This window comes from Harpia harpyja, chromosome Z (genome assembly GCF_026419915.1).
Source record: "Harpia harpyja isolate bHarHar1 chromosome Z, bHarHar1 primary haplotype, whole genome shotgun sequence".
In the NCBI taxonomy this organism is placed as follows: Eukaryota; Metazoa; Chordata; class Aves; order Accipitriformes; family Accipitridae; genus Harpia; species Harpia harpyja.
In genome coordinates this window covers 11,198,623-11,222,980 of record NC_068969.1, presented here as the reverse complement: position 1 = coordinate 11,222,980, position 24,358 = coordinate 11,198,623, and the positions used below count along the sequence as shown (strand labels likewise).

General features: G+C 55.6%; 2 protein-coding genes across 9 annotated transcripts in view; both read right to left on the bottom strand.

The window, feature by feature from the left end:
* The window catches only part of CELSR3 (cadherin EGF LAG seven-pass G-type receptor 3), a 35,326-nt gene extending 26,302 nt beyond the window's left edge, over positions 1-9,024 (bottom strand). For 4 of the 5 annotated variants that reach the window (XR_008233481.1, XR_008233482.1, XM_052776941.1 and 1 more), the window contains exon 1: positions 5,809-9,024. Coding sequence is in view for 3 of the 5 variants with exons in the window: in XM_052776941.1 (XP_052632901.1) it covers positions 5,809-8,944 (3,136 nt within the window). In the remaining 2 variants the exon portion in view is untranslated. The remainder of the gene's footprint in view (positions 1-5,808) is intronic. The other variant, XM_052776943.1, reaches the window with a different exon arrangement.
* Positions 9,025-13,766: 4,742 nt separating this feature from the next.
* Positions 13,767-24,358, bottom strand: part of NCKIPSD (NCK interacting protein with SH3 domain) — a 60,972-nt gene continuing 50,380 nt past the window's right edge. For all 4 annotated transcript variants that reach the window (XM_052776781.1, XM_052776780.1, XM_052776782.1 and 1 more), the window contains 5 exons: positions 21,232-21,312; positions 19,789-19,917; positions 17,784-17,876; positions 16,051-16,223; positions 13,767-15,473 (listed from right to left, as the gene is read on the bottom strand). In XM_052776781.1, coding sequence (XP_052632741.1) covers positions 15,270-15,473; positions 16,051-16,223; positions 17,784-17,876; positions 19,789-19,917; positions 21,232-21,312 — 680 coding nt within the window. In that variant the 3' untranslated portion in view covers positions 13,767-15,269. The remainder of the gene's footprint in view (positions 15,474-16,050; positions 16,224-17,783; positions 17,877-19,788; positions 19,918-21,231; positions 21,313-24,358) is intronic.

Sequence of the window (24,358 nt, the reverse complement as noted above, 5' to 3'; positions counted from 1 at the left end):
CACGCTCTGTCCCTTCAGCTCACAGCCAGAAAGCTGAAGGACGAGCCCTCAGCAGCTCTGGCTGTTCACAGTCCAGAGGGCAGCCGTGTGTGTTATAACCAAGCACACTGGTGTGACCACCCTGCTAGAAGGACCTTGCACCTTTCAAAGGTGCCACGGTCCAGTCTAGCCTGCAGTGGCCCCGGAGGGACCACAGTGCATTACTGGTATGAACACAGGAAAGCGGCTCGTTCACTCACACACTCTAATCTCTGCCCCTCTCACGGCCTGGGAGACATGGGTGTGACACCACCCTGTGCTGTTCAGAGCAGGGAGGGGATGCACAATCTTCAAGGCGATCCTGTCCTCAGCTGTGCGAAGACGCAGCACAGCCCTGTGCCACTGCACCTCCCCTGCCCGCCCTTCCAAATGGCACATAGCTGCACGGCACATCTCCCGCACACAGATGTAACCTGGGCAGCTGCTCAAATGAGCATTGCTACCAGAACACACAGGACTGACTAACAGACCGTACCGCTGCCACCAGGCAGCCCTGGCCAGCCCATGCTGAGGCCACTTGCAAAACAAGCCTGGCAAACCCAGCCAGACCCTGCTCAGCACTGCTTCATCTCCTGCAACCCAGTGCAAGGTGGCATGAGGGGCAGCAGGGTTCCAGGCACCCTGGTCAGCCCCAGCCCCGACAAGGACCAGGGGTGTAAATGCCAGCCCCCCCATCCCCTACCCGTGCCCCAGCTCCAAGCCTCATGTGCAAAGCTGCCTTTACTGTTCCTCTCTTCCCGTGGCTGCTGCGCTGCAAAGCCTTTTGATTTCCCTCAGCCCCGTTTGAAGTTTGCAGTGCAGGAGGATTTCAAGATTGAAATGTCTCCCTTTTTTCCCCTCTCTCTCTTCTACTCTTCAGAAGGTGAAAGCTTTCTGGCGACCCTGCAAATTCCCGCGCAAGCACCAGCCTGCGCACCAGGGCTGGTGCTCTGGAGATAAGGCTCGCACCGGGCCGGGGGAGCAGCGGTGCCAGTACAGTCACCCAGGAGCTAATCTCCTGGAGGAAGGGGGGTTGCTTCTCTCTGAAATCAAACTGCTCCCACCCCGTATGGAAGCAAGGTGAGAAACCACCCCTCTGTGTGACAACCTGCCGGCTCCGACATGGAGGGCAGCATGAGCAGTGGTTACCAAACAGCTCTGTCCAGCACCTGGCTGGATGTGCCAGGGGATTTAGACCCGCCTGGGCTCGGCGCAAGGAACTGGCATCGTCACCTGCGTCCCCCAAGGCATCTTTTCTCTGCAAGAGGCTCATGGGCTGCAGAGATCACCCAGCCCTGGGGAGGCAGGAGCGAGCAAAAAGCCACAATCCTGGCTCAGCCGAACTTGGCATAAGATGCTCCCCAAGCCACCAGCAGCCTGGCATCCCTCCCTGAGGAACCACCCGCTGAGGCAGCACCCCGGGATGCCACCACTTTGACACCAGCTCCCTTCTCAGCGGGAAGCTGCGCCGTGTCCCCGCTCCCTCTCCTCTCCCTTTGTCCCCTCCTCGCGGTTTGCCTCTCTGACCAAGGCAAGTACGAGCTCGGTTTGAGCCCAGCTGCCTCCCCCTCTCCTCTCTCCGCCTCATGGTTCACCCAGAAGCAGCCATGAGGCCCAGAGGACAGCTCTCGCTCTCCCCAAGGGCTGCTCAGTGCCCAGCAATAGGCAGGCAGACATCTGCCTGATTTATGGCTGTTGTTAGGCCTTGGCTGATGCGATGCTGAGTCCTGGGGCAGACTGGAGGCCAGCAATGCCTCTCAGGAGCAAGGACGCTGTGGCCGGGTAATAAGGTGGGCTGCAGGGTGCCTGACGCCTTTAGCATTGCCCAGCCCACGGCAGGAAAGCCCAAGTGCCCCTTTCCCAGTTCCCCGCAGCAATGTGGAGCCCAGCCCTGGCCCCACAGCCCTCCTCAATAAGGTCCCCCATAATATGCTGTCCCACCTCAGCATTACAGCCAGGGCTGCCTCCCCCCTCGGCTCTGTGCAAGGGGAAGCAGATGGTTAAGAGAATGACCTGCTGCAAACAGGGTGGGAAAAAAAAAAAAGCCACCAAAAGAAAGCCCAAAGCTGGCTGGAGGCACTGACCCCCCCTGGGAGGCATTTTAATCACGAATGCTCAGCCTTTCTGATTAAATCCTGTGGCTGGAGAGCTGGTGCCTGGTGAATATTCATGCAGCAGAATGAGGAGCCCCAGAAACATGCCTACAGGGAAAGGAACAGGGAGAAGGGATGTGAGGGGCTCTAACCCCTGTGCTGGGCAGCACCAGATCAGTGTGTTTGCACTTCCAGGACTGACAATTACCAGCTTCAAAAGCAGCGAAGCTACAGAAAGAGGAGCTCCAGCCAGAGAGTGTGATGGGCAGCAGATTCCTCCTGGGGAGTTGCACTGTCAGCCTGGGAATGGAGCACCAGGCCTGTGCTGGAAACCTCTTGGGGGGAAGCAGGACTGCTGACCGCTGCCCAAGGGTCTCCTGGGTCTGCCAGGACAAGATCCCATCTCTCCTGTCCCCCTGTGCTGCCAGAGGCTCTCCTGATCCCCGGGCAGCACGCCAGCGCGCCATGTGGCACTAGCCATGGGGTCCAGCCAATGCTCCCAACCCAAGGACCCTTGGAGTCACTAGCAGAGGTTCTTCTTCCCCTACAGCAAACATTTCAGACGTCAGCCTCCCAGGGAGCTCCAGGGATCGGGAAGAAGGCAGCTCAGCAAAAACAGCCTCCCTGACCCAGGACCCCCCTCCACTTGGGGTGACCAGGAGCTCAGAAATAGGCTCTGGTGCATCACCACCTGTCCTCTTCTGAGCGGCAGAGCCAGTGTCCAAGAGACCGAAAGCCACCGCTCTGACTGCAACACCCTGAGCGGCCACCCCAGAGATGGCGAGGGTGCTCTGGGGACAGACGGGGTAGCTTTCACACTTGCAGCTGAGGAGCAGTAAAACACCCCCAGACAGAGAAGCCAGGAAAGGAGGAGACAGGCACAGGTAAGGTGAACATTCCTCACCACCTCTGAAGGGCTTTGGCAGACATCTCAAGATTTTGATGATACTTGACAAGTTAAGAGATCTCAGAAGTAAATCAGACTCCCCTCACCCAGCACAGAGTATGCATGTCACTCTCCCGGTAGCTCTAAAGACAGGGACTAAAATATAATAACCAAGACGACTCCAAAACCGTGCCCTAAGCAGGAACAGAAATCCTTGTCTCCCACCCTAACTTTGTGGTCAGCACCTCTAGCTGTGATGGACTAACAGGGGAGGAAGCTCCTGAGAGCGGGCTCCTCAAGAAAGGAGAGGCATGCAAGTTCCGAAAGGCCAGGGCAGCCCTGGGACCCTTACCCGGCTTGAAAAGATGGCTCTAGTGTGTTCAGACATAGGAGTCAGGACAAATGCGCCCTAGGGAGGTCCTCCCTGCCAGGCTGGGATTTTAGGTGAGATATCTTGGACAAATGGGTCCCCTCACCAGGCCAAGCTCCTGGGCTGCAGGCTGAGGGGAGCTGTGTACAAAGAGCTCGAGAGGAACAAGGGTAACCCAGCAGCCACAGCTGAGTGCAGCTGAGCCTCCACCCTCGCCACCAGCCCGGCAGCCTAGCCCAGTGAAACCAGTCTGGAATGTTTTAAAGTCAACATGACATCAGTCTCCTACAATGCCCTGATTTCGCACTGCTGCTGGCCATGGACACAGCCCTAGTGCCCCGCTGTCTTGCATCCTCAGCGGCCAAGAGCAGTTTTTAGCAGCCATAGGTGCCCACGTTGTCTGCAAGGAGCTGGGGTCAGTTCTGAGGCTGTCAGTCCCCCTGGAAAGGCACTGGTTTGTGATGGCCCAAGTCTTCCCTGCCTCCTACAAGGGGCTGAGCTGAGAACACATGCAGCTCACAGGCAGGCAGAAGGGCCCCTCACCCTGTATTTTAGGGGGATCCAGCCTCGCTCAAAGGGACATTAAAGCTCACAGGCAGGCAGGGAAGCTGCTCTCTCCTTGGATGTTGACCCTCGGGGCACCCACCTAGGTGCTATTGTTGCCTTCCTGCAGGAGGAAGGCGCTCCAGCGCGGCGCTGCACCCGGGCAAACAATGCAGCTGGGTCTGAATGTCCTGGCCGCCAGCTCTGAATGTCCAGGCCGCCAGCTCTGCAAACCCACCTGCCCACCCTCCCCCTGCACACAGCGACAGCATGGGGCCGACGGAGCTGCCAGCTGGGCGGGGGGCTTCAAACAATAAAGATGGAAAAACCAAACCAGACCTCCACCTCCACAGCCAGTATCAAAGCCAACAAAAGGACCGTTTTCTAGTGTCTCGCTTCCCTCCCCGGTATGGCTCTTCCCCTTCCATCTTCTCCCCTCCTTCATGAGCGCACCTCTCCCAGTCTCCCTTCCCGCTGGAAGATGACGACACTCTAATTGCAAGGGCCCCCTCGCCGCGAGGCGGCTCGACGCAGGACTTCGGAACGTGATTGTCTCCTGCCTTTGTGCAGGGTTAAGTGTGCGAGGAGGCAGGGCTTGCATAAACACACTCGGGCAGAAGCTGGAAAGGTCAAAACCACCCCTGTCTCCAGCGATGGGCATGTGTGTGCCTGCACCACTCTCAGCCAGCCCTCTGGTTACAATTAACCCCCAAAGAGCCCCAATTCACTGACGGGCTAATGCTGGCCGTGCAGGATTGCCTTGAACAGGTCTCCTCTTAAAGCCCTCGCTCCTTCTTTTGAAAGAAATCCTCCTCTCACTGAATAAGCTGGATAGAGAGAAGTAAAAAGGGAGGGCAGCTGTAGCCGAGGGTCAGAGGAGCATCACGATTTAACGTACAGCTCCCCAGGCACTCTCGGTAATTCGGCGCTTGGCCCCTCCAAAGAGGGCTCTTGCCCTCCCTCCCTCGGAGCCGCTCCTCGGTTCAGCGATGGACGGATGCCTCCATTTCAGATCACACATCCGCAAGCAAAGAAAGGCTGATGGTGAAGGCAAAGCTCAGGCAGCAGGGATCTCCAGGTCCAAACCCAGCTTTCTCACAGACAAGCCCCTAGGTCCATCTTTGCCCTGCCCTCAGCTGGGCTGGAGGGGACCCCAACACTCCCCAAAGCCACCCCGGCAGCTACCGCTAGCATCCGCATTTGGATACTCCGGCAACACACGATGCGAGAGTTTTAAGCGCCGCGCTCTGAGGTTTGTCACAGCTGTCCCCTGCAACACTAAGTTGGCTGCAGAAAGACGGTACCAGGTTTTAGAAGCCGCACCACAAAGCACAGGTGTCGGTAGGTGCCACAGACTGAACCGTTTGCTACCAGCAGATGGGTATTTTTAAGAAGGCTCCCTCCGCCCCGAGTTCAATCCCTCCTTCCCGAGCACAGCCAGGGAAGCGTTCGGTCCCAGCAGGGAGAAAAGCCACCCGGGCTTGGGAGCGAAGCGGCGTGCCAGCCCCTGGGCTGGCAGCTTGGCCACCCCGGGAACCGGCTGCTTGCCTGGCCAGCACCCTACAGCGCACATCACAGCCTTGCTGGCGAGAGCACCTCCAAAGGTGTCTCGCTAGCAGCTACAAGCGATCCTCACAGCTGAGTAACGATGCTTTGTTCTTGCAGACCACCTCCGGCCTCGGCCCCCTTACAGAGCGCTCCGCTGTAGCATGCCCCCCCACTGCCACCCTTCCCAGCCCCTCCAGTACTACTCCCCAACTGGAAGGGACTCCCAATCCAAATCTTGTTGCCAGTCCCCAATGTGCCCCCCGCAATGCAGAATGGGCTCCCCGAGGGGGACCACACAGAGCCCCCCACAAAGGTACTGCACTAAAGGTTTAATGATTTTCACACCCTACCTGTGACAGTCATCAGCATGGAGGCCACGAGTGGACGGTTGTTGTCCAGCTTACGGCTCAGCCTCAGCTCCCCGCTCGATTGATTTACAATCAACAAGTGCAGTTCATTTCCCCGCTCAAAGGTGTAGAAGAGGCGGTCAGACACATCTGGGTCATAAGCTGGGACCTTCCCTATGACCCCCGAGGGGAAGGTGTTGGACTTATTGGACACATAGTTATTGAACAGGATCTGGAAGTTCTTCAGAACAGGGCTGTTGTCATTCTGGTCAATAAGTTTGATGTGGACTGTGGCTCTGCTGACCAGAGGGGCAGAGGTGGCCTGCACTACAATCACGTACTCGGGTTTTGTCTCATAATCCAGGTCTATCAAGGCTGTGAGCTCTCCAGAAAAGATGTCCATCTGGAATATCTCGGGGATGTTGCCTTCCACAATTTGGTACATGATCTGGGCATTGGGTCCCTCATCCGGGTCGATGGCTGTGATTTGGGCCACAACGGAGCCTACGATGCTGTTCTCCTTCACCAAGACCTCAAACTCTTCAGCAGGAAAGACAGGGGCATTGTCATTCACATCCTGAATGGTAACCTGGATATGGACAGGAGTTCGCTGAGGAGGGATGCCCCTGTCCACAGCGTACGCAGTCAGCTCGTAGACAGGAACGTTCTCACGGTCCAGCCTGCGGACAGTGCGAATGATCCCCGAGGTGGGCTCTATGGTGAAGTCTCCGTCCCCATCCTCCCCGTTCTGGAAGGTGTACTGCACTCGCCCGTTGGTGTGGGCATCCCGGTCGGTGGCAGAGATCTGGAGCACGCTGGTGAAGGGAGGTGCGTCCTCAGAGATCATGCCCTGGTAATGAGGGCTGACAAACTGGGGGGCATTGTCATTAACGTCATTCACCATGATTTCAACATAGGTGGTGTCTGCTTTCTGGGGGATCCCGTTGTCCTTGGCAGTGATGGCCAACGTGTACGTGACCTGGTCCTCATAGTCCAGTCCTGCCTGGAGAGTGATGGCCCCAGAGTCTGGATCGATGCGAAACTGAGGGACGTTGTCTTCTAGGTAGTATGTGATGCGGGCGTTTTCCCCCACATCATCGTCCGTGGCGCTGATCACCACTACGGTGCTGCCCACGGGCCGGTCCTCGTTGATGCTCACAGAGTAGTGGGCGCTCTGGAACACGGGCCGGTGTGTGTTGGCATCTGTGATGTTGATGTGAACGTGGCAGTTGTCACGCAGGGTGCGATCAGAGGCCGTCACGGTGAGCACGTAGCGCCTCTCCTGTTTGTAGTCCAGCGGCAGAGACAGAGTGATGAGACCCATCCCGCCTTGCGTGCTGATGGAGAAGCGGTTCCGCGTGTTGCCTCCCGTGATCTGGTAGGTGATGGCACTGTTCACATCCCGGTCGATCGCTGTGACGCTGAGGACACTGGTCCCTACGGCCGCATCCTCGTTCAGGCGGATGAAGTACTCCTTCTGGGTAAACTCAGGACGGTTGTCATTGACATCCATGACAGTGATGGTGACACTGGCGGAGGCGGATAAAGATGGAGAGCCATGGTCCCGAGCCTCTACCCCAAAAAAATAGTGCTCAACCGACTCCCGGTCCAAGGGCCCGCTGACCGTGATCCACCCCGTGGCACTGTTCACCACGAAGGGTGTGTCGGCCGAGACCCCCGTCAGTTTGTACTCCAGGCGCGAGTTCTCACCGTAGTCTGCATCCACGGCCTGGATGTGGATGACGGAGTGGCCGAGCGGAGCGTTCTCCAGGACGGAGATTTGGAAAGGGGTGCTGACAAAGATGGGGGCATGGTCGTTGATGTCCACCACCTGGATGCTGGCCATGCCGGTGTTGTTAGAGAGGGGAGGGCGCCCGGCGTCCTGAGCCCGGATCCTCAGGGCGTACTCCCGCTCCACCTCAAAATCCAGCGGGGCCACCACCTGTATCTCCCCAGTGATGCTGTCGATGGAGAACTGGCCCCGGCTGTTCCCGCTGATGATGTTGTAGTGGACCAGCGCGTTGTTGTCCTTGTCCAGGTCCGTGGCAGTGACGCGCAGGATCTCGGTGTGGGGCCGTATGTCCTCCCTCACCTGGACGATGTAGCGCTTCTCGCTGAACTGAGGGGTGTTGTCGTTCTCGTCAAGGACCGTGATGTAGACCTTGACTGTGGCGGAGCGGGGCCCCGGCTCCCTCCCCTGATCGTTGGCCTCCACCACCAAGGAGTACCTCTCCATCTTCTCCCTGTCCACCGGCCCGCTGGTGGTGATGAGGCCGGAGCGGGGGTCGATCTCGAAGACGGCGTGGGCGGCCCGCTCGTTGACGAAGCGGTAGCGGATGTTGGCGTTGGGCGGGGAGTCGACGTCGGTGGCCCGCAGCTGCAGGATGGGGTATCCCTCCTCCACGTTCTCCCGGATGGTCTCCCGGTACTCGCCCTGCTCGAAGACGGGGTCGTGATCGTTGCGGTCGGCCACGGCGATGGCCACCATGGTGGTGGCGGAGAGCCGGGGCGCCCCGTGGTCGGCGGCCGTCACGCGGAAGTAGTGCAGCTCCATGCTCTCGCGGTCGAGGGCCTGCGTGGTGGTGATGAGCCCGGCCCGCGGGTCGATGCTGAAGAGCTCCCGCGAGCGGCTGTTCATCAGGGCGTCCATGGAGTACACCAGCCGCCCCGCCTCGCCCCCGTCGGGGTCCTGGGCCGCCACCGCCACCACCGCCGTCCCCGCCGGCTGGTTCTCCGCCACCTCCGCCTGGTAGTTATACTGGGGGAACAGCGGGTGGCGGTTGGGGGCTGCGCGCCGACCCCGCCGCCCCGGGGACGGGGACGGGGACGGGAAGGGGAGCGGGCGCGGCGGGGCGGCGCGGGGCGGGCAGCGCGACGGGGACCGGCGGCGCGGCGCCGCGGCCAGCCCCGGGGGAGCCGCCGCCGCCGCCCAGCACGGCACGGCGGCGGGGCAGCCCCCGCGGGCCGGCGGCCCCCAGCCCGCCGCCGGCGGCGCGACGGCCCCCAGCCCGGGGGGGAACAAAGGGAGCATCAGCAGCAGCGGCAGCAGCAGCGGCGGCGGCGGCGGCGGCCCCCGATGGCGGCGGCGCCAGCAGCGGCGGCGGCGGCTCGGGGCGGCCACCGGCTCCTCCGCCGCCATGGTGCCTCGGCGGCCGCCGCCCGGCCCGGGCGCACGGCGGCTGGGCTCGGCGCCGCCCCCGCCTAGCGGCGGCGATGGCCGCCCCCCGCCCGGCTGCGCCGCGCCGCTGCCGCTGCTGCTGCCGGGGGTGGCGGCGGCGGCTCCTCCCGCAGCCCCAACATGGCTCCCGCCGGCCCGCCCCGGCCCGCCCCGCCCCCGCTACGCGCCCCCGCCCGCCCCGGCGCCGCCATCTTGAGGGAGGGAGCGAGGGAGAGCGCGCGGGCGGGCGGCCGCCGGCCAGCCCGCTCCTCCGCCCTGCGGCGGCGGGGCCGTCCTCCCCGGGGCCGCCGGCCGGGCTCCTCTGCGCAGCGCGGAGGGGCAGCCCCGGGGAGAGGGGGCACGGGCAGCGCGCGAGCGACGTGTCCCCTCGTGTGAGGGACGTGTCCGCGGGTGCCAGCCGTGCCAGGCACTGTCTGGGCTTGCCGCCGCCATGACGGTGGTACGGCTCGGCCTCCCCTCGCCCTGGCGCGCCATGGCGCAGGCTGGTGCTTGGCTGCTGGGACGCGATGAGGGGCTGCATCCCAGGCAGCCCCTAGTCCTGCTAGTGCTGCGGGGATGCTTGCCTGCGCCCCAGGCAGGAGGGCTCGGAGCCTCCCAGCCGAAAGCGGAGCTAGTCAGGCGGGGGGCCCGGGGCCCACGGACGCCGACCCTCAGCGCACACCTCCGCTTACGCCCACCCCACCGCTGCTGCGGAGCTGCCAGTGCACCAGGCGACAAGCACGGTCCCTGTGCTCCTGCTAGCATCCCCGGGGCCAGGCTGCTTCCCCCAGGTGCTGAGAAGAGACCCTGGGGTTAGCCGCCCTGCCGCTGGCAGAAGGGGCGAGGCAGGAAAACGCCGGTGTTTTGGCAGGAGGCACTGCTAATGCTTTGCAGCCCTAACGGCTCCCTCTGCCCGTCCATGTCCATCTGCAAGCAGCACCAAGTTTGGCATCTTCAGGAATGGGTTTTTTTGCTGCGTGCATGAGAAAGGGCTTCCCCTTGTCCTGCACCGCAGGGCGGTAGCTCTCCCAGGCTGTGCCCAGGGTGTCACAGCCCCTGCCACTCGGCTCTGCCACCACGTGGCAGGGATTTAGCTGGCCCGCTCCTGTCCCTGATGCAGACCTCAGCCACCCCCACCCACCAGGTGAGGCATCAACACGGGAGAAGGAAAATTCAGTTTGGGGCCCTTGCATCGGATGGTTCATTAGTGTATCAGCCTTGCAACTTAGCTGTTGGTTTGATCTCAATCAACTAATATTGCAGCCTAATCCACTGAAGCTTGTAATAGGTTTAGGAATAACAGGGGTTTACGTCCTCATTAGCGTTCAGTGCGCTGCGGTGGGAGAAACATCCTTGGCTGTATCCTGTTGAAGAGGGGAGCCTGAGCCACGGTGGCTGAGGCGTGTGCTAAGGAAGAGAAGAGCCATGCTGGGGAAGAAAATAGAGTAAATTTGGGAGATGGGTAGAATTTAGGATGGGGTAGGGAAGGGCAGGAAGTACACAGGACACACAGTGCCTCCATGCACATCCCAGCTCCAAGGCGAGCCCCCTGTGCCGCTGTGCTGGTTGGGCTGCAGTTCAGGGTGGGTAGGCTGGGGAGCAGGGGGACCTCCGTGCCAACACCGCAGCCAGGCTGGGCACCGCTGGCACCCCTTGTGCAGCCCCTACATAGCTCCCCAAAAGACACATGAGTTAACAGTGGGATGGATTCACACCAGAGGTGGGGCTCCTCCGCTCACCCAGCCCTCGCTCCCAGCACCAGAGCAACGCGCACTCTCTGACACTCCTGGGGAGCCGAACACGCTCCCACCCCGCATGAAACCTAACAAGGCTGTGCAAGGTCCCGTGGACCCTTGCCTGAAATTTGAGTGGCTGCTTCGGAGCTGCACGCTGCTTTGGACAGCTCAGGCCACCTGCACAGCAAGGAGGTCAGAGGAGACATGTTGACCCCTGGGCACAGCAGGACTGGGGGCTGCGAGGGGGTCCAGCCACCGCTGCCGTGGTGGTGCCCTCTGCACCAGCTGCAGACGGGGCTGCGGCATCCCGCATTCTGGTGCTGAATCCTGGCATCACTGGTGCTTTGCCTCTGCCCAATGCCCCGTGTTCCTGTGCTCCCCCGTCAACCACGACCACCACAGGCTCTCACCCGGCTTCGGTTCCACCGATGGTGACAGATGGTCCCCTATCAATTATCATTAGTGTAAACAAGAGGGTGGGAAGAGCGCATGCTGCCTGCTGATTTGGGGTTTGACTGCAAGCAGGCTCCCACTGCTAGGGTGCAAAACAAGCAAACACAAAGCAGGGTCTGCGACATGCCCAGCAGGTCCCCAAACCACCTTGCACCATCCTCACAGCCGGTGGCTCTCTGTGCTGGGCTGGTGCCTCCCTTCCACCACCATCACCCATGCAAAAGCCAAGGCCTGGCCACCACCCAGGCAGCAGCAGGGTGAGCAGAGCAAGCAGGGCTTGTCCTTGCCCCCCTGGGCTGACCACACGTTTCAGGACCACCATGGGAAATACCAAGCAGGCCCTAAAGCAGTGGCTAGTGTGGCTCAAGCACATGCTGGAGAGAAGTTCCTGTGGTGCTTACACAACGCTGAGGGCTGACACTTGGTGGGTGTGGATTTCTAAGCCTCCAGAGAAACTGGCATATTAATTTATAAACTCTGTAGGATTCCTGAACCTTGGTAATCTGCTGTGATAAACTCCTCAGCCACCGCAAAATGCCTCCAGCTTGGCTGGTCCAGCACCCGCACTGACAGAGCTGTGGCCATGCCAGCCACGTGCATGCGGTGCCCTGGGGGGAATTACATTCTCCCCCCCCAGGCCCCCATGCACCACCCGAGCCCTCCTGGTGCTGTTAGGCCAATGCCAGAGCAGCCCCGGCCCCACGCACAGTTCACCCAAGAAACCTCATCTAATAAAGGGCAGCGCAGCACTTGCGTGCGACACGAACGTGCTTCGCAGGACCCCCTGCCGCCGGCTGGATTATACATCGCACCTCCTCAAACTGGGGATTTGCCATCAAGAAACCCAATCAGGAGAGAGGCGATGCTTTTAAAAAATTATGAAGGCTTTCAAGTTTATTTGTTCTAATCACCCAGCTGACAGCTCAGGGGAGGAGGAGAAAATCATCGGGGTATTACTGCCACAAAATAGTTGTAATTGAATCATTCCAGACAATAAAGCAGAGGCGCAGGTCACAGGCAGCGCATCGCTCCCCCCACGCCAGTCCCCCAACACCCCTCACTACTGCACCACAATAAAAACACACCAATACGAGGAGATACTCTCTAATAGCGGCCTATTACGGCTCATGGAAACACAAGCATGTTATCTGCGCCTGTCACCCGCGAGCAGAACAGGAACCACTGAGCGGGCTCGGGGATAATGAGTTTACACGTTGCAGTTTGATTCCCTGCGACGTGCAAAGGCCTTTCCTGGGCAGCGGGTGCAGCTCTCCCCCAGGACCCTCCACGGCAGGCTGCCCCCCAGCTCTTCCAGCCCTGGCTGCGGTGACAGCACGGTGGTGGTGCAGAAGGGACCATGCTTACCATGCAGCTGGGCCATGGGGTGAGCAACCCCCAGGGACAGCAGTGGCTCAGGGACGCTGAAGGGGGCCACCGGCTCTGCCTGTTCAGGCTCAGCCCGGTCAGGGCTCTGCCAGCCCCCCATGGCAGGCAGGGCACTGTCACCAAAGGCTGTGCTCCAAGCTAGCCGAGCCACGGGTCCTGCCCGCTTCTGGGCTTCTGCCGGGCTCTGGGCTTGCCCCAGCCTAGCACAGCAAAGCCTGGGCTGCGTCACTGAGGGCAAGTGCCAGAGGAACATCCCACCACTGCAGCAGGGCACAAGCTGACAACAAGCCCAAGCAGCATCCAGAGGCAAGCCGTGGTTATCTCTGGGGGACGTGCGACCATACACTGCACAGAGCAAGGGGGCACAGGAGAGCCACTGCGGGGTGGGCGCCCGTGAGTGCTGGCAGCCCTCACGTATCATGATTCGTCCTCCCCAGGTGTGCAGCTTGACACACTGCAAGGCCACAAGCCCGGGCGCCTGGGAGACACCGGCCAAAGAGGCAGGAGCTGGGACACAGCCCCGGCCCCATTTCGGCTGGCAGCTGTGCTTGATGCAGCCCCCGTGTTTTGGGGGGGCACAGCCTGCACCTGGCATTTACACCCCTACTCTTGGCCAGGGCTGTAGCCCACTGTCCAGCTGGCTCCCCCAGCATGCAGCCAGGAGCAGAGATCAGCTTCCCTGCTGCCAACTCGGTGCTTTACCAAGCGCCCGCTGCCCTCCCACCACACGCACCCCCTGACATCCAAGGCACCCCCCAAAGCAGCACGCGCAGGACTGAGGTTTGGGAACAGACATCCGCAGCCAAAGCGTGATTCATTAGCACTCGATACAGACCGTTAAACCCTTGCCGCGCAGGCTTGCTGCCTCGGCAGCTCTGCTGGGAGCCAGCTGAGGCTGTGCATGCCTTGCGGGAAGCGAACTGCTGAGTCCAGCTCTGCCAAACCCTTAATCTAGAGCAACGATGCTGGGCAGGCCCACAGGGGTGATGGCTGTGCCCCTAGCAAGGGCGGCTGCTCCACTCCTTGTCACCACTCCTTGTCTGCCAGCAATGACGTAGGAAAATGCAACGCAAGAAGCCGAGTGTGGGAGAACAACTGCATTGCTCCCATTTGAAGATCAGCACCCACTGCTTTGCCTTAGCAGGCAGCTGACACCTGAGCGGCCCCCAGCCCCACTGCTTCAGTCCCCCCATGACAGGAGGGGGCAGGCAGGGCTACGTTCACAGAAGTCCAGTTTAAGACATTTTTATTCCTCTGCATGTTACACTTAGTGTTTAAGAAAATACAGGATCCCTTTTGACATTCATACATTTTTACAGGGGAAAAATAGGTTACTCTACAAGGGTGGTTATTAAGCTTGGGCATTCCCAGGCTGACTTCAGGAGGTCCTTGCCCCCCTTGGCTGCCAGGCCAACGCCCTCCATTCCCAAGCATCACTGCCCCAGTGCCCAGAGTCCAGGCCTGCAGAGCAGAGCTCGTGTCATCGCCTCAAGCTAAAAAACAAACAAACAAAAAAAAATACAGCGTCCAGTATTACCAGTTCCACTTTCCAATAGCTCCTACACTGGATACTGCAAAGGAAGAGCTGGGGACGGGGAGTGACCAGACTGAGCACACGAATATCTAAGAGACCAACGTTAGTGTGTGTGACTATCTGTAACAGGGAAACAGGTTAATCCCGGTTGCTAGAAACCTAGAGGAAATATATAAATAGGGGTTCCCCACACTCGTGCATAGTCACAAACAGCTACTGGACACCAGGCTTACGCTGCCTCTGAGTGCTGCCACATGGAGAGGGAGGGCAGCGAGGCAGAACTACTATGAAGCTCAAGGCAAGAAATCCACACGCTTCACGAACAGAGCGCACCAGCCCACGTGTAGCCCCTCTGCTCGGGGCACCAGGGCAACGCTGCGAGAGAGGTGGCAAGCGGCAGCTTTCACTTGGCAGGACACATCTTTGGGCTGTGTCTGGGCCAAAGGCTTCCTAAGGGCTGTGTCACCCACATGGTCGTTACTTCTAGGCTGCCACAGTGTGCAAGAAATTCAGATTTAAACGTCACTATAGAAAGCAGATTGAAAAAAGCAGCTGCTGGGGTAAGACTTCTATGACCCTAGGTGGGCTGCTACCCAGAGGCAAAGCTGAGGGCCAGGAGTGAAAGGCTCACTAGACGAGGCGTTAGACAGCGAGCGAGCTACCTCCCCTTGGCAGGGCTGCAGCACATTGGCACTAGCAGCAGAAAACAAAACAGATGTTACGAAAGCTTCTTCCAAGCACCAGCGGACTCCACTTGGTCACTGCAGGGAGAGAGATGCACATGGAAAAGAAGTGATACTCTAAGGCAAAGGCCTTTCTCTTCGGGACCTCGGGACACCAGAGCAGCTAAACATTCCCCCCCCCCCCCCCCCTCACCTCCGGCTGCTAAGTCCCTCGCAAGCTCTCTGCCCTTCTCGCTAACACCAGTCGCCTAAATACCTCCTGCCCGAGTCTTGCAGGCAAACCACACGCCAGCGCCCACCCCACTCTGACTTCCCCGGAGCACCAGGCCCTGGGGGCACCCCACGCCCTTTCTGCCGCTGGCGTTTCTAAAGGGCGGGTGAACGCTGTCCCAACCTTAGGCCTCGCACGGAGGGATATAAGGTATGAGCTGTACTGGAAGGGAATGGGGAGAAAGTGTCAACAAGAGACATCGTCAATCTAAGTGGTTCAAACTCCAGTCCAAGCTGAGGGGCGGTTAGCTGGTACCAGGAGAGATTTCTGGGAACTCCTTATAAATCTCCAAGATGATCAGTTTGTCCATCTGGCACTGCTGGCCCTCCTCTTCCTCCCCCAGGATGCGCTGCAAGATGCCCTGCAGGTCAGAGAGGCGGTGCTGGTGCTGCAGATAGGGCGTGGAGCGGATGATGGCATGCATCAGAGATAAATACTCCATCCTCAGCTGCCAAGTGGGAGGGGAGACAAAACACAGAGCACAATGAAAGATTTAAAGTGAGATAAACAAGCATGCCAGCCTCCATTACAGCATGAGCACAGGAACAGCTGCTGCTGCACCAGCAGCAGCCAGACAGTGACTCCAGAGGCACCTGTTTTCCTTAAGGCTCATTAGTAGCTATGGAAAACTCCGCTTTTCCCACAGCAACCCAGTGCTGCTCTTCACCCAGTCTCAAACATGTGCACATCCCCTGCCTCTTGCAATACCAGAACAGAGACATCCCTCCCACTTCTACTACTCAGAGAGAGTCCCTGTTCCCAAATGTCCCTGGACAGAAGGGTGCAGACCACCAAAAGCCTGGCAGATCTTTCTTCAAACACACCTTTCTACTGCTGTGTGCTGGGCAGGATAAATCCCCCCTTCCTCCTCAGCCCCCAAGGTTGATTTGAGCACCCAGAAATGTCGTGCCCACCCCAGGACTCCACTCTTGCCTGCACCAGCAGGCCCCATGGAGGGCCAGGAGAAACACTGTAGCTTTGGGACTGTGCTCCCTTCCCCAGTGCCTATGGGTTACTGTAAGCACCTTATCTCCCGGGGAGAGATCAGCAATCTGCCGCACCAGGATGTCTATCAGGACCATCATGTCTGTGTGGTAGAAGATGCTGGCTGTATCCTTGCTGGCAAAGATGTCCTGCAGAAACTTCAGCACTGAGTGCGGTGGCTGAGGCTGATGCTTGAAGATACAAACTGGATCATCTAAGGGAGGCAGAGAGACTGTGCTAAGCCACATGCTCCCCGTTGCCCCCCTCCTTCACCTTCAGTGCACATCCTTTCATTAGACCCTACAGGCTTTGGAGAGGAGGCTGCCCCTGGCCTTGGCCAGCTGCTCCCTGCCCGTGGCTAGCTTTTGTGCCGGCAGACCTTAGTGCCTTGCACAACACTGTGTAATCAGGATGGTGGCTCTGCAGGGTACCAAGCTGAGACCAAAGTCATTAGCATTAGCATTAATCATTGTTTATGTTTCACCTACCATCCCAGGTGAGACCTGATTAGCACATCACCTCTCAGTGCCTCCCCTTTTTGCTCAACAGCTACCACTCATTTTCTCCCTGGTTTATTAAGTCTGGTCCAATGACCCCTCTGAAAAGCCCATCAGAGCCTGTACCAGAAATGAGCTTTCACCACAGAGACCAGGCTAGTACTATCCCAGAAGCAAGAAAAGAAACACTTCCAAGTTTAAATGAGCCACGACATCCTGTTGTCTTCCAAAACACGTCCCTGCAGACCCCAAGAGGGGCTCTGGGACACTGCAGCCCCCCCCCCCAGCAGTTGTCAGGAAGGCAGGCAAAAGAGAAGCATCTTCATTAGGTTGTGGCCCCCCTCTTTCTCCTGCCAGCCCCTCACAGTAAGGTGATCCCTGCAGGGAATCTGGCCGGGAAAGGGCTAAACAAAGGCTTTGGGAGGAGGCCAGACAAGAGCACTGAGAAGCCGGCTGCCATAAGGCTGATACAGTGTGGAGACAATGATTTCCAACCCCAAAGAGAACTAAAGCCGGAGTAAGATGAGCTGCAAGCGTCACAGGATGAGTTATTTACCAGCAAATCAACAAAATGAATCTCAGGCAGCAAAGCCCCTGTGCTCCAGAAGGTATTAGAAAGCACAATAGTGGCACGCAGCACAGGCAGAAATACCTGGCACTGCTCTTCCTGCGGAGATCTCCAGCTTTCTAGCAATCTGCTTTGCAAAAGCTCTACACATACAGTGGATTTCACTCTATGCCTGGAGCAGACACAAAGCTAACCCTCTGCCGGCAATTCTGAAATGGGAAGTTCCACTCTAAGCAGCTTTTCAGAAGGCAAGACCTCCCTCTGGATCTGTCCCCCGGGGCAGATGATTGCCAGCATGGGCTGAGGTTTGTGTGCCAGCGCTGATGGAGTCCTGTCTGTCCAAGGACAGAAATGGCCCAGGACCAGCTTTCTTCCCAGACAAGAGCTCGCCTACATTGCAGCTGGCCATGCTGCAAGATAGGGCTGATCTGACCCAGAAGTACATGGAAACAGCAGCCCTCTCCTCTCTTCCTAGATACCATTAGCATCACTTTATTCTTTGTGCAGCTCCATCCTCAGCAATGCTGCTTGTCACCCTCACAAATTCACCAGGAAGCAGCACACCCTGCCTGAGCCGACAGCTCCTCAGCTACCTGCATCCGCAACACATCCTACCCCTTAACGAGCACTGGGCTCACTGGGCTCGTTTCCCTGAGTCACCATTAGCTGCACCCCCTGCCAGGCATGTAATAGTGCCGCAAATACTCACCTCCCCTGTTCAGCAGCAGCAGCAGCTTTTCTGTGAAAGTCTTGACATTCGAGTGCTTGCTTATTGTAGTCATGATCACACTGTGTTCTGGAACTAAGGAAGAAACCTGTTCAGCATATCCCTTTGTTTCCTGAAGACCATGGTAATGAAAAAAAAAACTAGCAGAGGGGTCCTAATTCGCATCAGTGCTCTCGGGAGCTTTGGGGTACCACAGTCTATCTATCAGGCTACAAACAGTTTCAGCCCCACAGTAGGTGGGCAGGGAGAGGGAGGGTGAAATAAATCTGGAAACAATGCATGAAACACTTGGGACTTTGTGCTTTCTATGCACACCTGATTCACATGGGCTCCAGTCCTGCCAGCCAAATACTGTGAAATACCTTGCAAAGGCTTTATGTTGTCAAACATTACCTCTGCTCACAACCCTCTAAAGCCAAGGGCTTCACTCTCTGGTATCTTCTTACTTCATACGAGCAGTGCCCTGCTGGAATTTATTGCCTTGCAAGCTGTCATAAGGGATGACCAGGTCCCAGGAGCATGCCAGAAGGGAAAAGTTCTTCTTCCTAGCACTCAGCACCGGGCTGTGCAAGTGTAGGGGCTGAAGACTTCTTCTAGGAAATGTCCCCTAGCCTGCTTTGGGGGTGATTTGTCGTAACTACAATATGTTCACCCTAGCAGACCTTATGCATTTGTGTGAGTGTGCATGCTCAGAAGCATCCAAACAGCACAGCATGGCTATGTCTGTGGCACAGGGTTGGCAACCCTATAATATTTCACAGGCTGTGAAGTGCTTTAGGATCCTTTACATTGAAGGGCATCAATGTAATACATTTTTAGGAGAGTTTTTGAACTAATGCTGCACCACTGAACTGTATGATAGATGAATCTTGCAGATAGAGGAATAAAAAATTCAATCCACTAATAAGCAACCTGAACATCACTTAACATGATCTTAGCATAGAGAACAAGTCACTGCTCTCAGCTACACCCCAGGTGGGCAATAATCCCCCAGAAACACGGTGCCTGTCATGCATTATTGCCTAATTACTGCAGCCAGGAAGTATATGGGTAAGTGTGAGAAGAGGTAATGAATGAAAGCAGCAGAGATATGCTTAATCAGTCTCTGTGCAATCAACTTTCACATGAAATTAGAAACTTTCACATAAATTTTAATGAAGCGCAACCCAAAATAACAGGTAAATTACTGGACACGTCCTTGCTGCTTTATCCTCCCCTCGCTCCACGAAGCCAAGGATAAAGCCATGAAGCAGAACGAGAGGAAGTAATTAACTAAAGACAGTTGGAGCAACAGGAGATTTTGGGTTAAGGAGTGGCCTCTCTTAGCAGGACCTGGAAATACACTACAATCTTCTAACAACAGGCTTCAAAACTCTCAGGCAGCAAGAGGGCAAATGCCCTTCTCTAGGGACCAGATGTGTTGTCTGTTCTCATGGAGCTCAGCAGGGGAGGGAGCACAGAGAACGAGGGCAATCAGGAGAGAGTGCTGCTCAGGCCAATGTTGAAGAGCCTGGCCCCAACACATAGGCATTGAATGAACTTCAAGAGGTACAGAAGGGTAAGCAGAAGGTTTGTCAAGACCTACAGAAGGCAGAGGACTTTCTTTCTGGACTGGTACCAAGAAATGCCTGCTGAATCATTTTCTTTCCCAAATCAGCTGTGCCTACGAGTTAACCCCACTCATGTTCTGCACGTACAGCCCAGCAACTGCTTTGATCCAGGCAGTATGAAAGTACAGAGAAAAATCTGCTGGGTTTCACAGAGCTGCTGTGCCCCAGAGGATCAGTTGGTTGGACATGGGCTCTCAGACCGTTTTTTCCTCTAAGGTTTTGCACAATATTTAAACACAGTGTATTGCCAGAGGCTAGAGGAGCTTGAGAGGTTATCATAGCACCATGAAGACCCAGTGATATTCTCCTTCCCCATTCTTCACACCCTCACTCCAGACCACTGAAATCCTGCCAAGGCAGAGCAGCACCAAACCAACCTGGAATGTGGAGATTGAAGGCCAGAAGGACGTTGACAAATAAGTCAGGTAGCTGGTCGGTGGTGTCCGAGGGCAGCCCATCCTCAATCACATCCAGCAGGAACTGCACAAACTGAGAGTTGAGATGTTCTGTGCAAGGAAAAAGAGGGGCATTTACAGCACAGTGAAAATAAACCAAGCAACAAGGGACCATGCAAGCCACTTCTCCGTGCTTTTATGCTTAAAAACCATTAGTGGGGTGCCAGTGTCAGCCTCCAGGGAATTTAACAACCCTGCAAGTGGACTAGACAGACAACTGAGTGTTTTTGTGCGAGAGACAAGTGGTTCAGAGAACTATCCACAGTGCAGGGGAACGCTGAAAGTTGGTTCCCCATTGGCAATTTTTTGGAGTAAATAAAAGACCAAATCCTGCTCTAGCTGTCATTGCAGCATCACTGCTGCAACAGTGATGAATGAAGGCTTCAGGTAGGAAGATATTTGTATTCTTGACCACTGGTTTAATGCATCTATTTAAAAAAAGGTAATCATCCAGATCATTAGTAATAACCCATTTTTCAATTTAGCTATTAGGAAAGCTCAGGAGCTCATGCAAATAAGTCCACCTGCAGGAAATAATTGCCAGGGTTACACAAGGAGAGAAAAGCAGGAGGTGTGGAGGCTCGTTCCACCATCTCTACTGCACCAGCTTGAATCCTGTATGTGTTTACTAGGTTGTTAAGGTGAAGCTGCTGAGGAGATGCTTATAAAAATCTCTACTGCTTTTCTAGGAAAAATGAGCCCAGAGTTTCCCAAATACAGGGAACACAACATGGCTTGGGGAAGAAGCAGGCAGGCAGGGCTTTCTGGCTGAAGGTTGGAATGAAAGAACAGAGGATTAAACAGGCAGATCTGGCACAACGTTTGCACTTCCTTATTGACAGCAATACCCTTAATCGTCTCCGCTTTCCCTAAGAGCTTGAAACACTTAGGGCTGCACCATCCTGTTAGAAGGGAGACCAGGAAGAGGCCACATTGTGCAGCTGACAGCTTTAGTGGGCATTCACAGAGCGATCTGGGCTCTCAGCCTCATTAGCAGGCAGAACATCTCCAAGGCAGGTAAGAGGTACATGCTTTCATGCAGGGCAGAGGTAAAACAAAATGCCGCTTAGTCACAGTGATGGGCAAATCCACCTCTTCTGCAGCATGGCATCAGTCCTCCACTGCTCTAAGCCAGGTTTGTGCTGCTATCTCTGGAAATCTGGCATCTCAGCCCAGTGTTTCAACAGCCAGGCTCTACTGATAAAGAGCAGACCCTACTCTTGGCCTGCTTGTGCTGGGCTTTCCCCTAAATGTCCCCACCTTGGGCCCCAGGAAAGGTCCCTTCCCTGTGTCTGCCAGCAGGCGCCAGATGTCCCACCATCAGCTCTGCTGTCCTACCAAGCTGTAAGTGTAAGCTGCTCTTACCATAGTGATGATATGGCAGGGGCTCCCCCATGGAGAACATCATTGCCAGCACCAGTGCAGAGTAGCACATCTTTTGATGATCTGCAAGATAAAGGTCCTGCCATTAGTTCTTCCAAGGATGTGAAACACTGTTCCCCAGCTGCAGCTGGGAAGTCACACATTTAATACAGGCATTTAACGCGATTATACTGCTCCTCATTTCTGTATTTACTGAGCTATAAGGGTGTTTTTTCCCCTGTTTAAGCACACCACATGCCTTCTGTGCCATGCATTTCCAAAGCAATTTAAAAATAATCACAACAAGAATTCTCAATTTTTTTCCCCTCCACTTAAGAGGATCTGGGAAGACTCGATCTGAATAATTAAAAACCGCCCCTGCAGAGTCCCAGGACACATCCCATAGTTATGTAATTACTGAACCCAGAAAAAGCATCCATCTGGCCACCTCAAAATACTGCTTGTTCCACCCAACACCACCCCCGGACAGCTATGCTGCTTGTTACCATCTCTGCACTGCTCTACTTTCGCTACCTCAGCTCTGCCTGGAGGTATAAAAGGTCTCTGGGGAGACCAGATCACTGCTCATGACTTGGGCTGTGCATCTGCCCACCTCCCAGGCCACACGTGTCTCCAGCATTAATACGTCCCGCAGCCTGCTAGTCCAACACAATTTTCGCTGGCAGCAGCTATACGTGAATGCTCCACAGAACCACAGCCGGTGCCTTTCCTGAATTTTAATTAATGGATACATCTCAATGGATATTTGCAGAAGAAAAAAAAGTCATGGAATAGGATCTGTGCCATCATCAAATGTAGCCTCCATCCAGTTCAGCAAGTCTGAAGACTATAGGAAAGGAGTATTATTTTTATAAAGTAGGTTACCACACATACTGGCTAAATAAAGTTCAGCTACATCTGCCAGAAAGAGCCTAGGGGCACTTGTTAAAAGGAATCTGCGGATGTATATATAAAAAAACTGACCCAAACTACTTTTCATTAGAGGAGAAAAAAGTCCCTTCAATGTATGATGCTTCTCCCAACAGTACCGCTTCCCTGCACGATACATGCTGGTTCCAGTACCCGCTCCAAACCCCTTAAGACATTTCACTTCTCTATGCACAGATTGATCCATCTCTAAGAACCTGCACCCTGCAGTTTGGTTTTGACTGCATAGGCTGATGCCTTCACTGTCACTGCATACTCCTGGACTGGCCAAAGGACTTGCAACACTTGGCAGCTCTCGGATTTACTGTTAGCATGGGGAAAAAAAAATGCTCGCAAATCATTCCAGCTTTGTGCCCCTAGAAAGTCAGCTCTGTGAGCAAAGCCTCTATAAACAAAGAACATGCAGACTTTGTCAGAGCTCCACAAGATGCCTGAGTTTTCAAATAGCAAATACTTTGAGTAAAAATAGATCATTTGGGGCTTAACCAGAGATACTACAGCATTAATGAGATTAAGAGTTTGTAGGAGAGCACTCTAGACCATGTGGCAGCAAAGGAAAGCTGGAAACTGCTGTTTACTTTCGGTAAACAGAGAGGGAGGATATTCAATGACTTAAATATAATTCATACTTCTATAAGAAGCTCTCAGCTGTAAGATGTCAGTGATGCCAAAGCTCACTGTAGCAGAAAAGAATCTGACAAACTGTTCACCACACGGTTTCTTCATTCTTTCCTCCATGGCTTCAAGAGTTGGGTGTCAGAGGCAGGATACTGCAGCAGGTACACATAGGCACCTGCTGTTCCCATGTTCCTAGTAAGGCTTTCATGAACAAAACATTTTCTTTCATAACATCAGGAGCAATGAAGTAATGATCTGAGAACCAGAAGCCAGCAATAAACACGTGGCTGTAGCAAATATGGAGGAAGAAATTAATTGGGGGGGGGGTGTAGTTTTACACATCCTTGGCCCATCTGCCATGAACTGATGTCCATTCATCTCTGTTGACAGCAGACTCCACTACTAGGTGGCAAATCTTGTCATATTTGCCTAATGGTGCTGAATCAAAGGATGCTGAAACCAGTCAGAAAGCTGAACTCGGGATAAATCCAGATTAATCCAGTACACTCACTCAGCACAGATTCTACAAGTTTTTGGACTGTCCCAGCTGCAGCAAGACTTATCCAAGACTCAACATGCTGAACAACAAAGTAATTGCCAGTCAAAGCACAGCTTTGTTTTTCCTTCCAGACCAGCACCAGTGGCTGCAAGAAAGTAAATAGCATTGATACAACTCTCCTGAAGCAGAGGGACTCTGCTGACAACAGACTGATAAGCATCACTCAAGTGGCCGTGAAGGGCAGGAGAGATGTGGCTGTTCGCTCACCAGCCTGCATTTCTGAAGCCTACTGAGGTACTGCTAAGCAAGCTGCTATTATGTATGAAAGGTATTTGTCAGAGGCCTTCAAAGACCTTGCTTCCAACCTCTAAACACAGCAGTGCAAAATCCGGGCACGGGGAGCAGACACAACTGTCTGCAACTGAAGTGAAAAGAGCCTGACAGCCAACTTGCATGTACACTGAGCTGCAACAAGGGAGAAAGTCACGATTACAGACTGGATTATCCCTGTCTGCTTTCTTTGGAATTGTTCTGGTTAATTCTGCCTCGCTGTGACTTATTATAAGCTCTTCTAACACTGATAGATGTGCAGGCCAGCCACAGCAGAGGGAAGTAGCGGCTGTCCAGAAGCAGTAAGACCCAAGCATCTGGCAGAAGAACTGGCCAGCAGCCAACACGCCTGCATCAGCCCCAGGGTAAAGTGCCTTCTCATCAAAGGCACCCAGCATCCCCGCACAGGGCTTCTGCCTTGGCTGCTCTTCAGTAACAAGCCAGGAGGGATCCCACAGAGCTGCTGCAGCCAGTTCAACGCTCCCTAGTTGCTTAGTGCTGGCACCAATTGCTCTGGCCCCTGCCATCCGCAGAAGGGATTAGCTATTCCACAGTATGTCATGGATCAGCTGCTATTCCCTAGTTTTTAGTACCAAAATAAGCTCAAGTCGTTCTAGGATTCAAGGTCATGTTTGCACACAAGGTACCGCTTGCCATTTGCTAGCAGGACATGGAGCAATAAGCACCAGAATGGCAGGAGGGAACTAGTAATGCCCTAAAACACCTCTGAAGGAC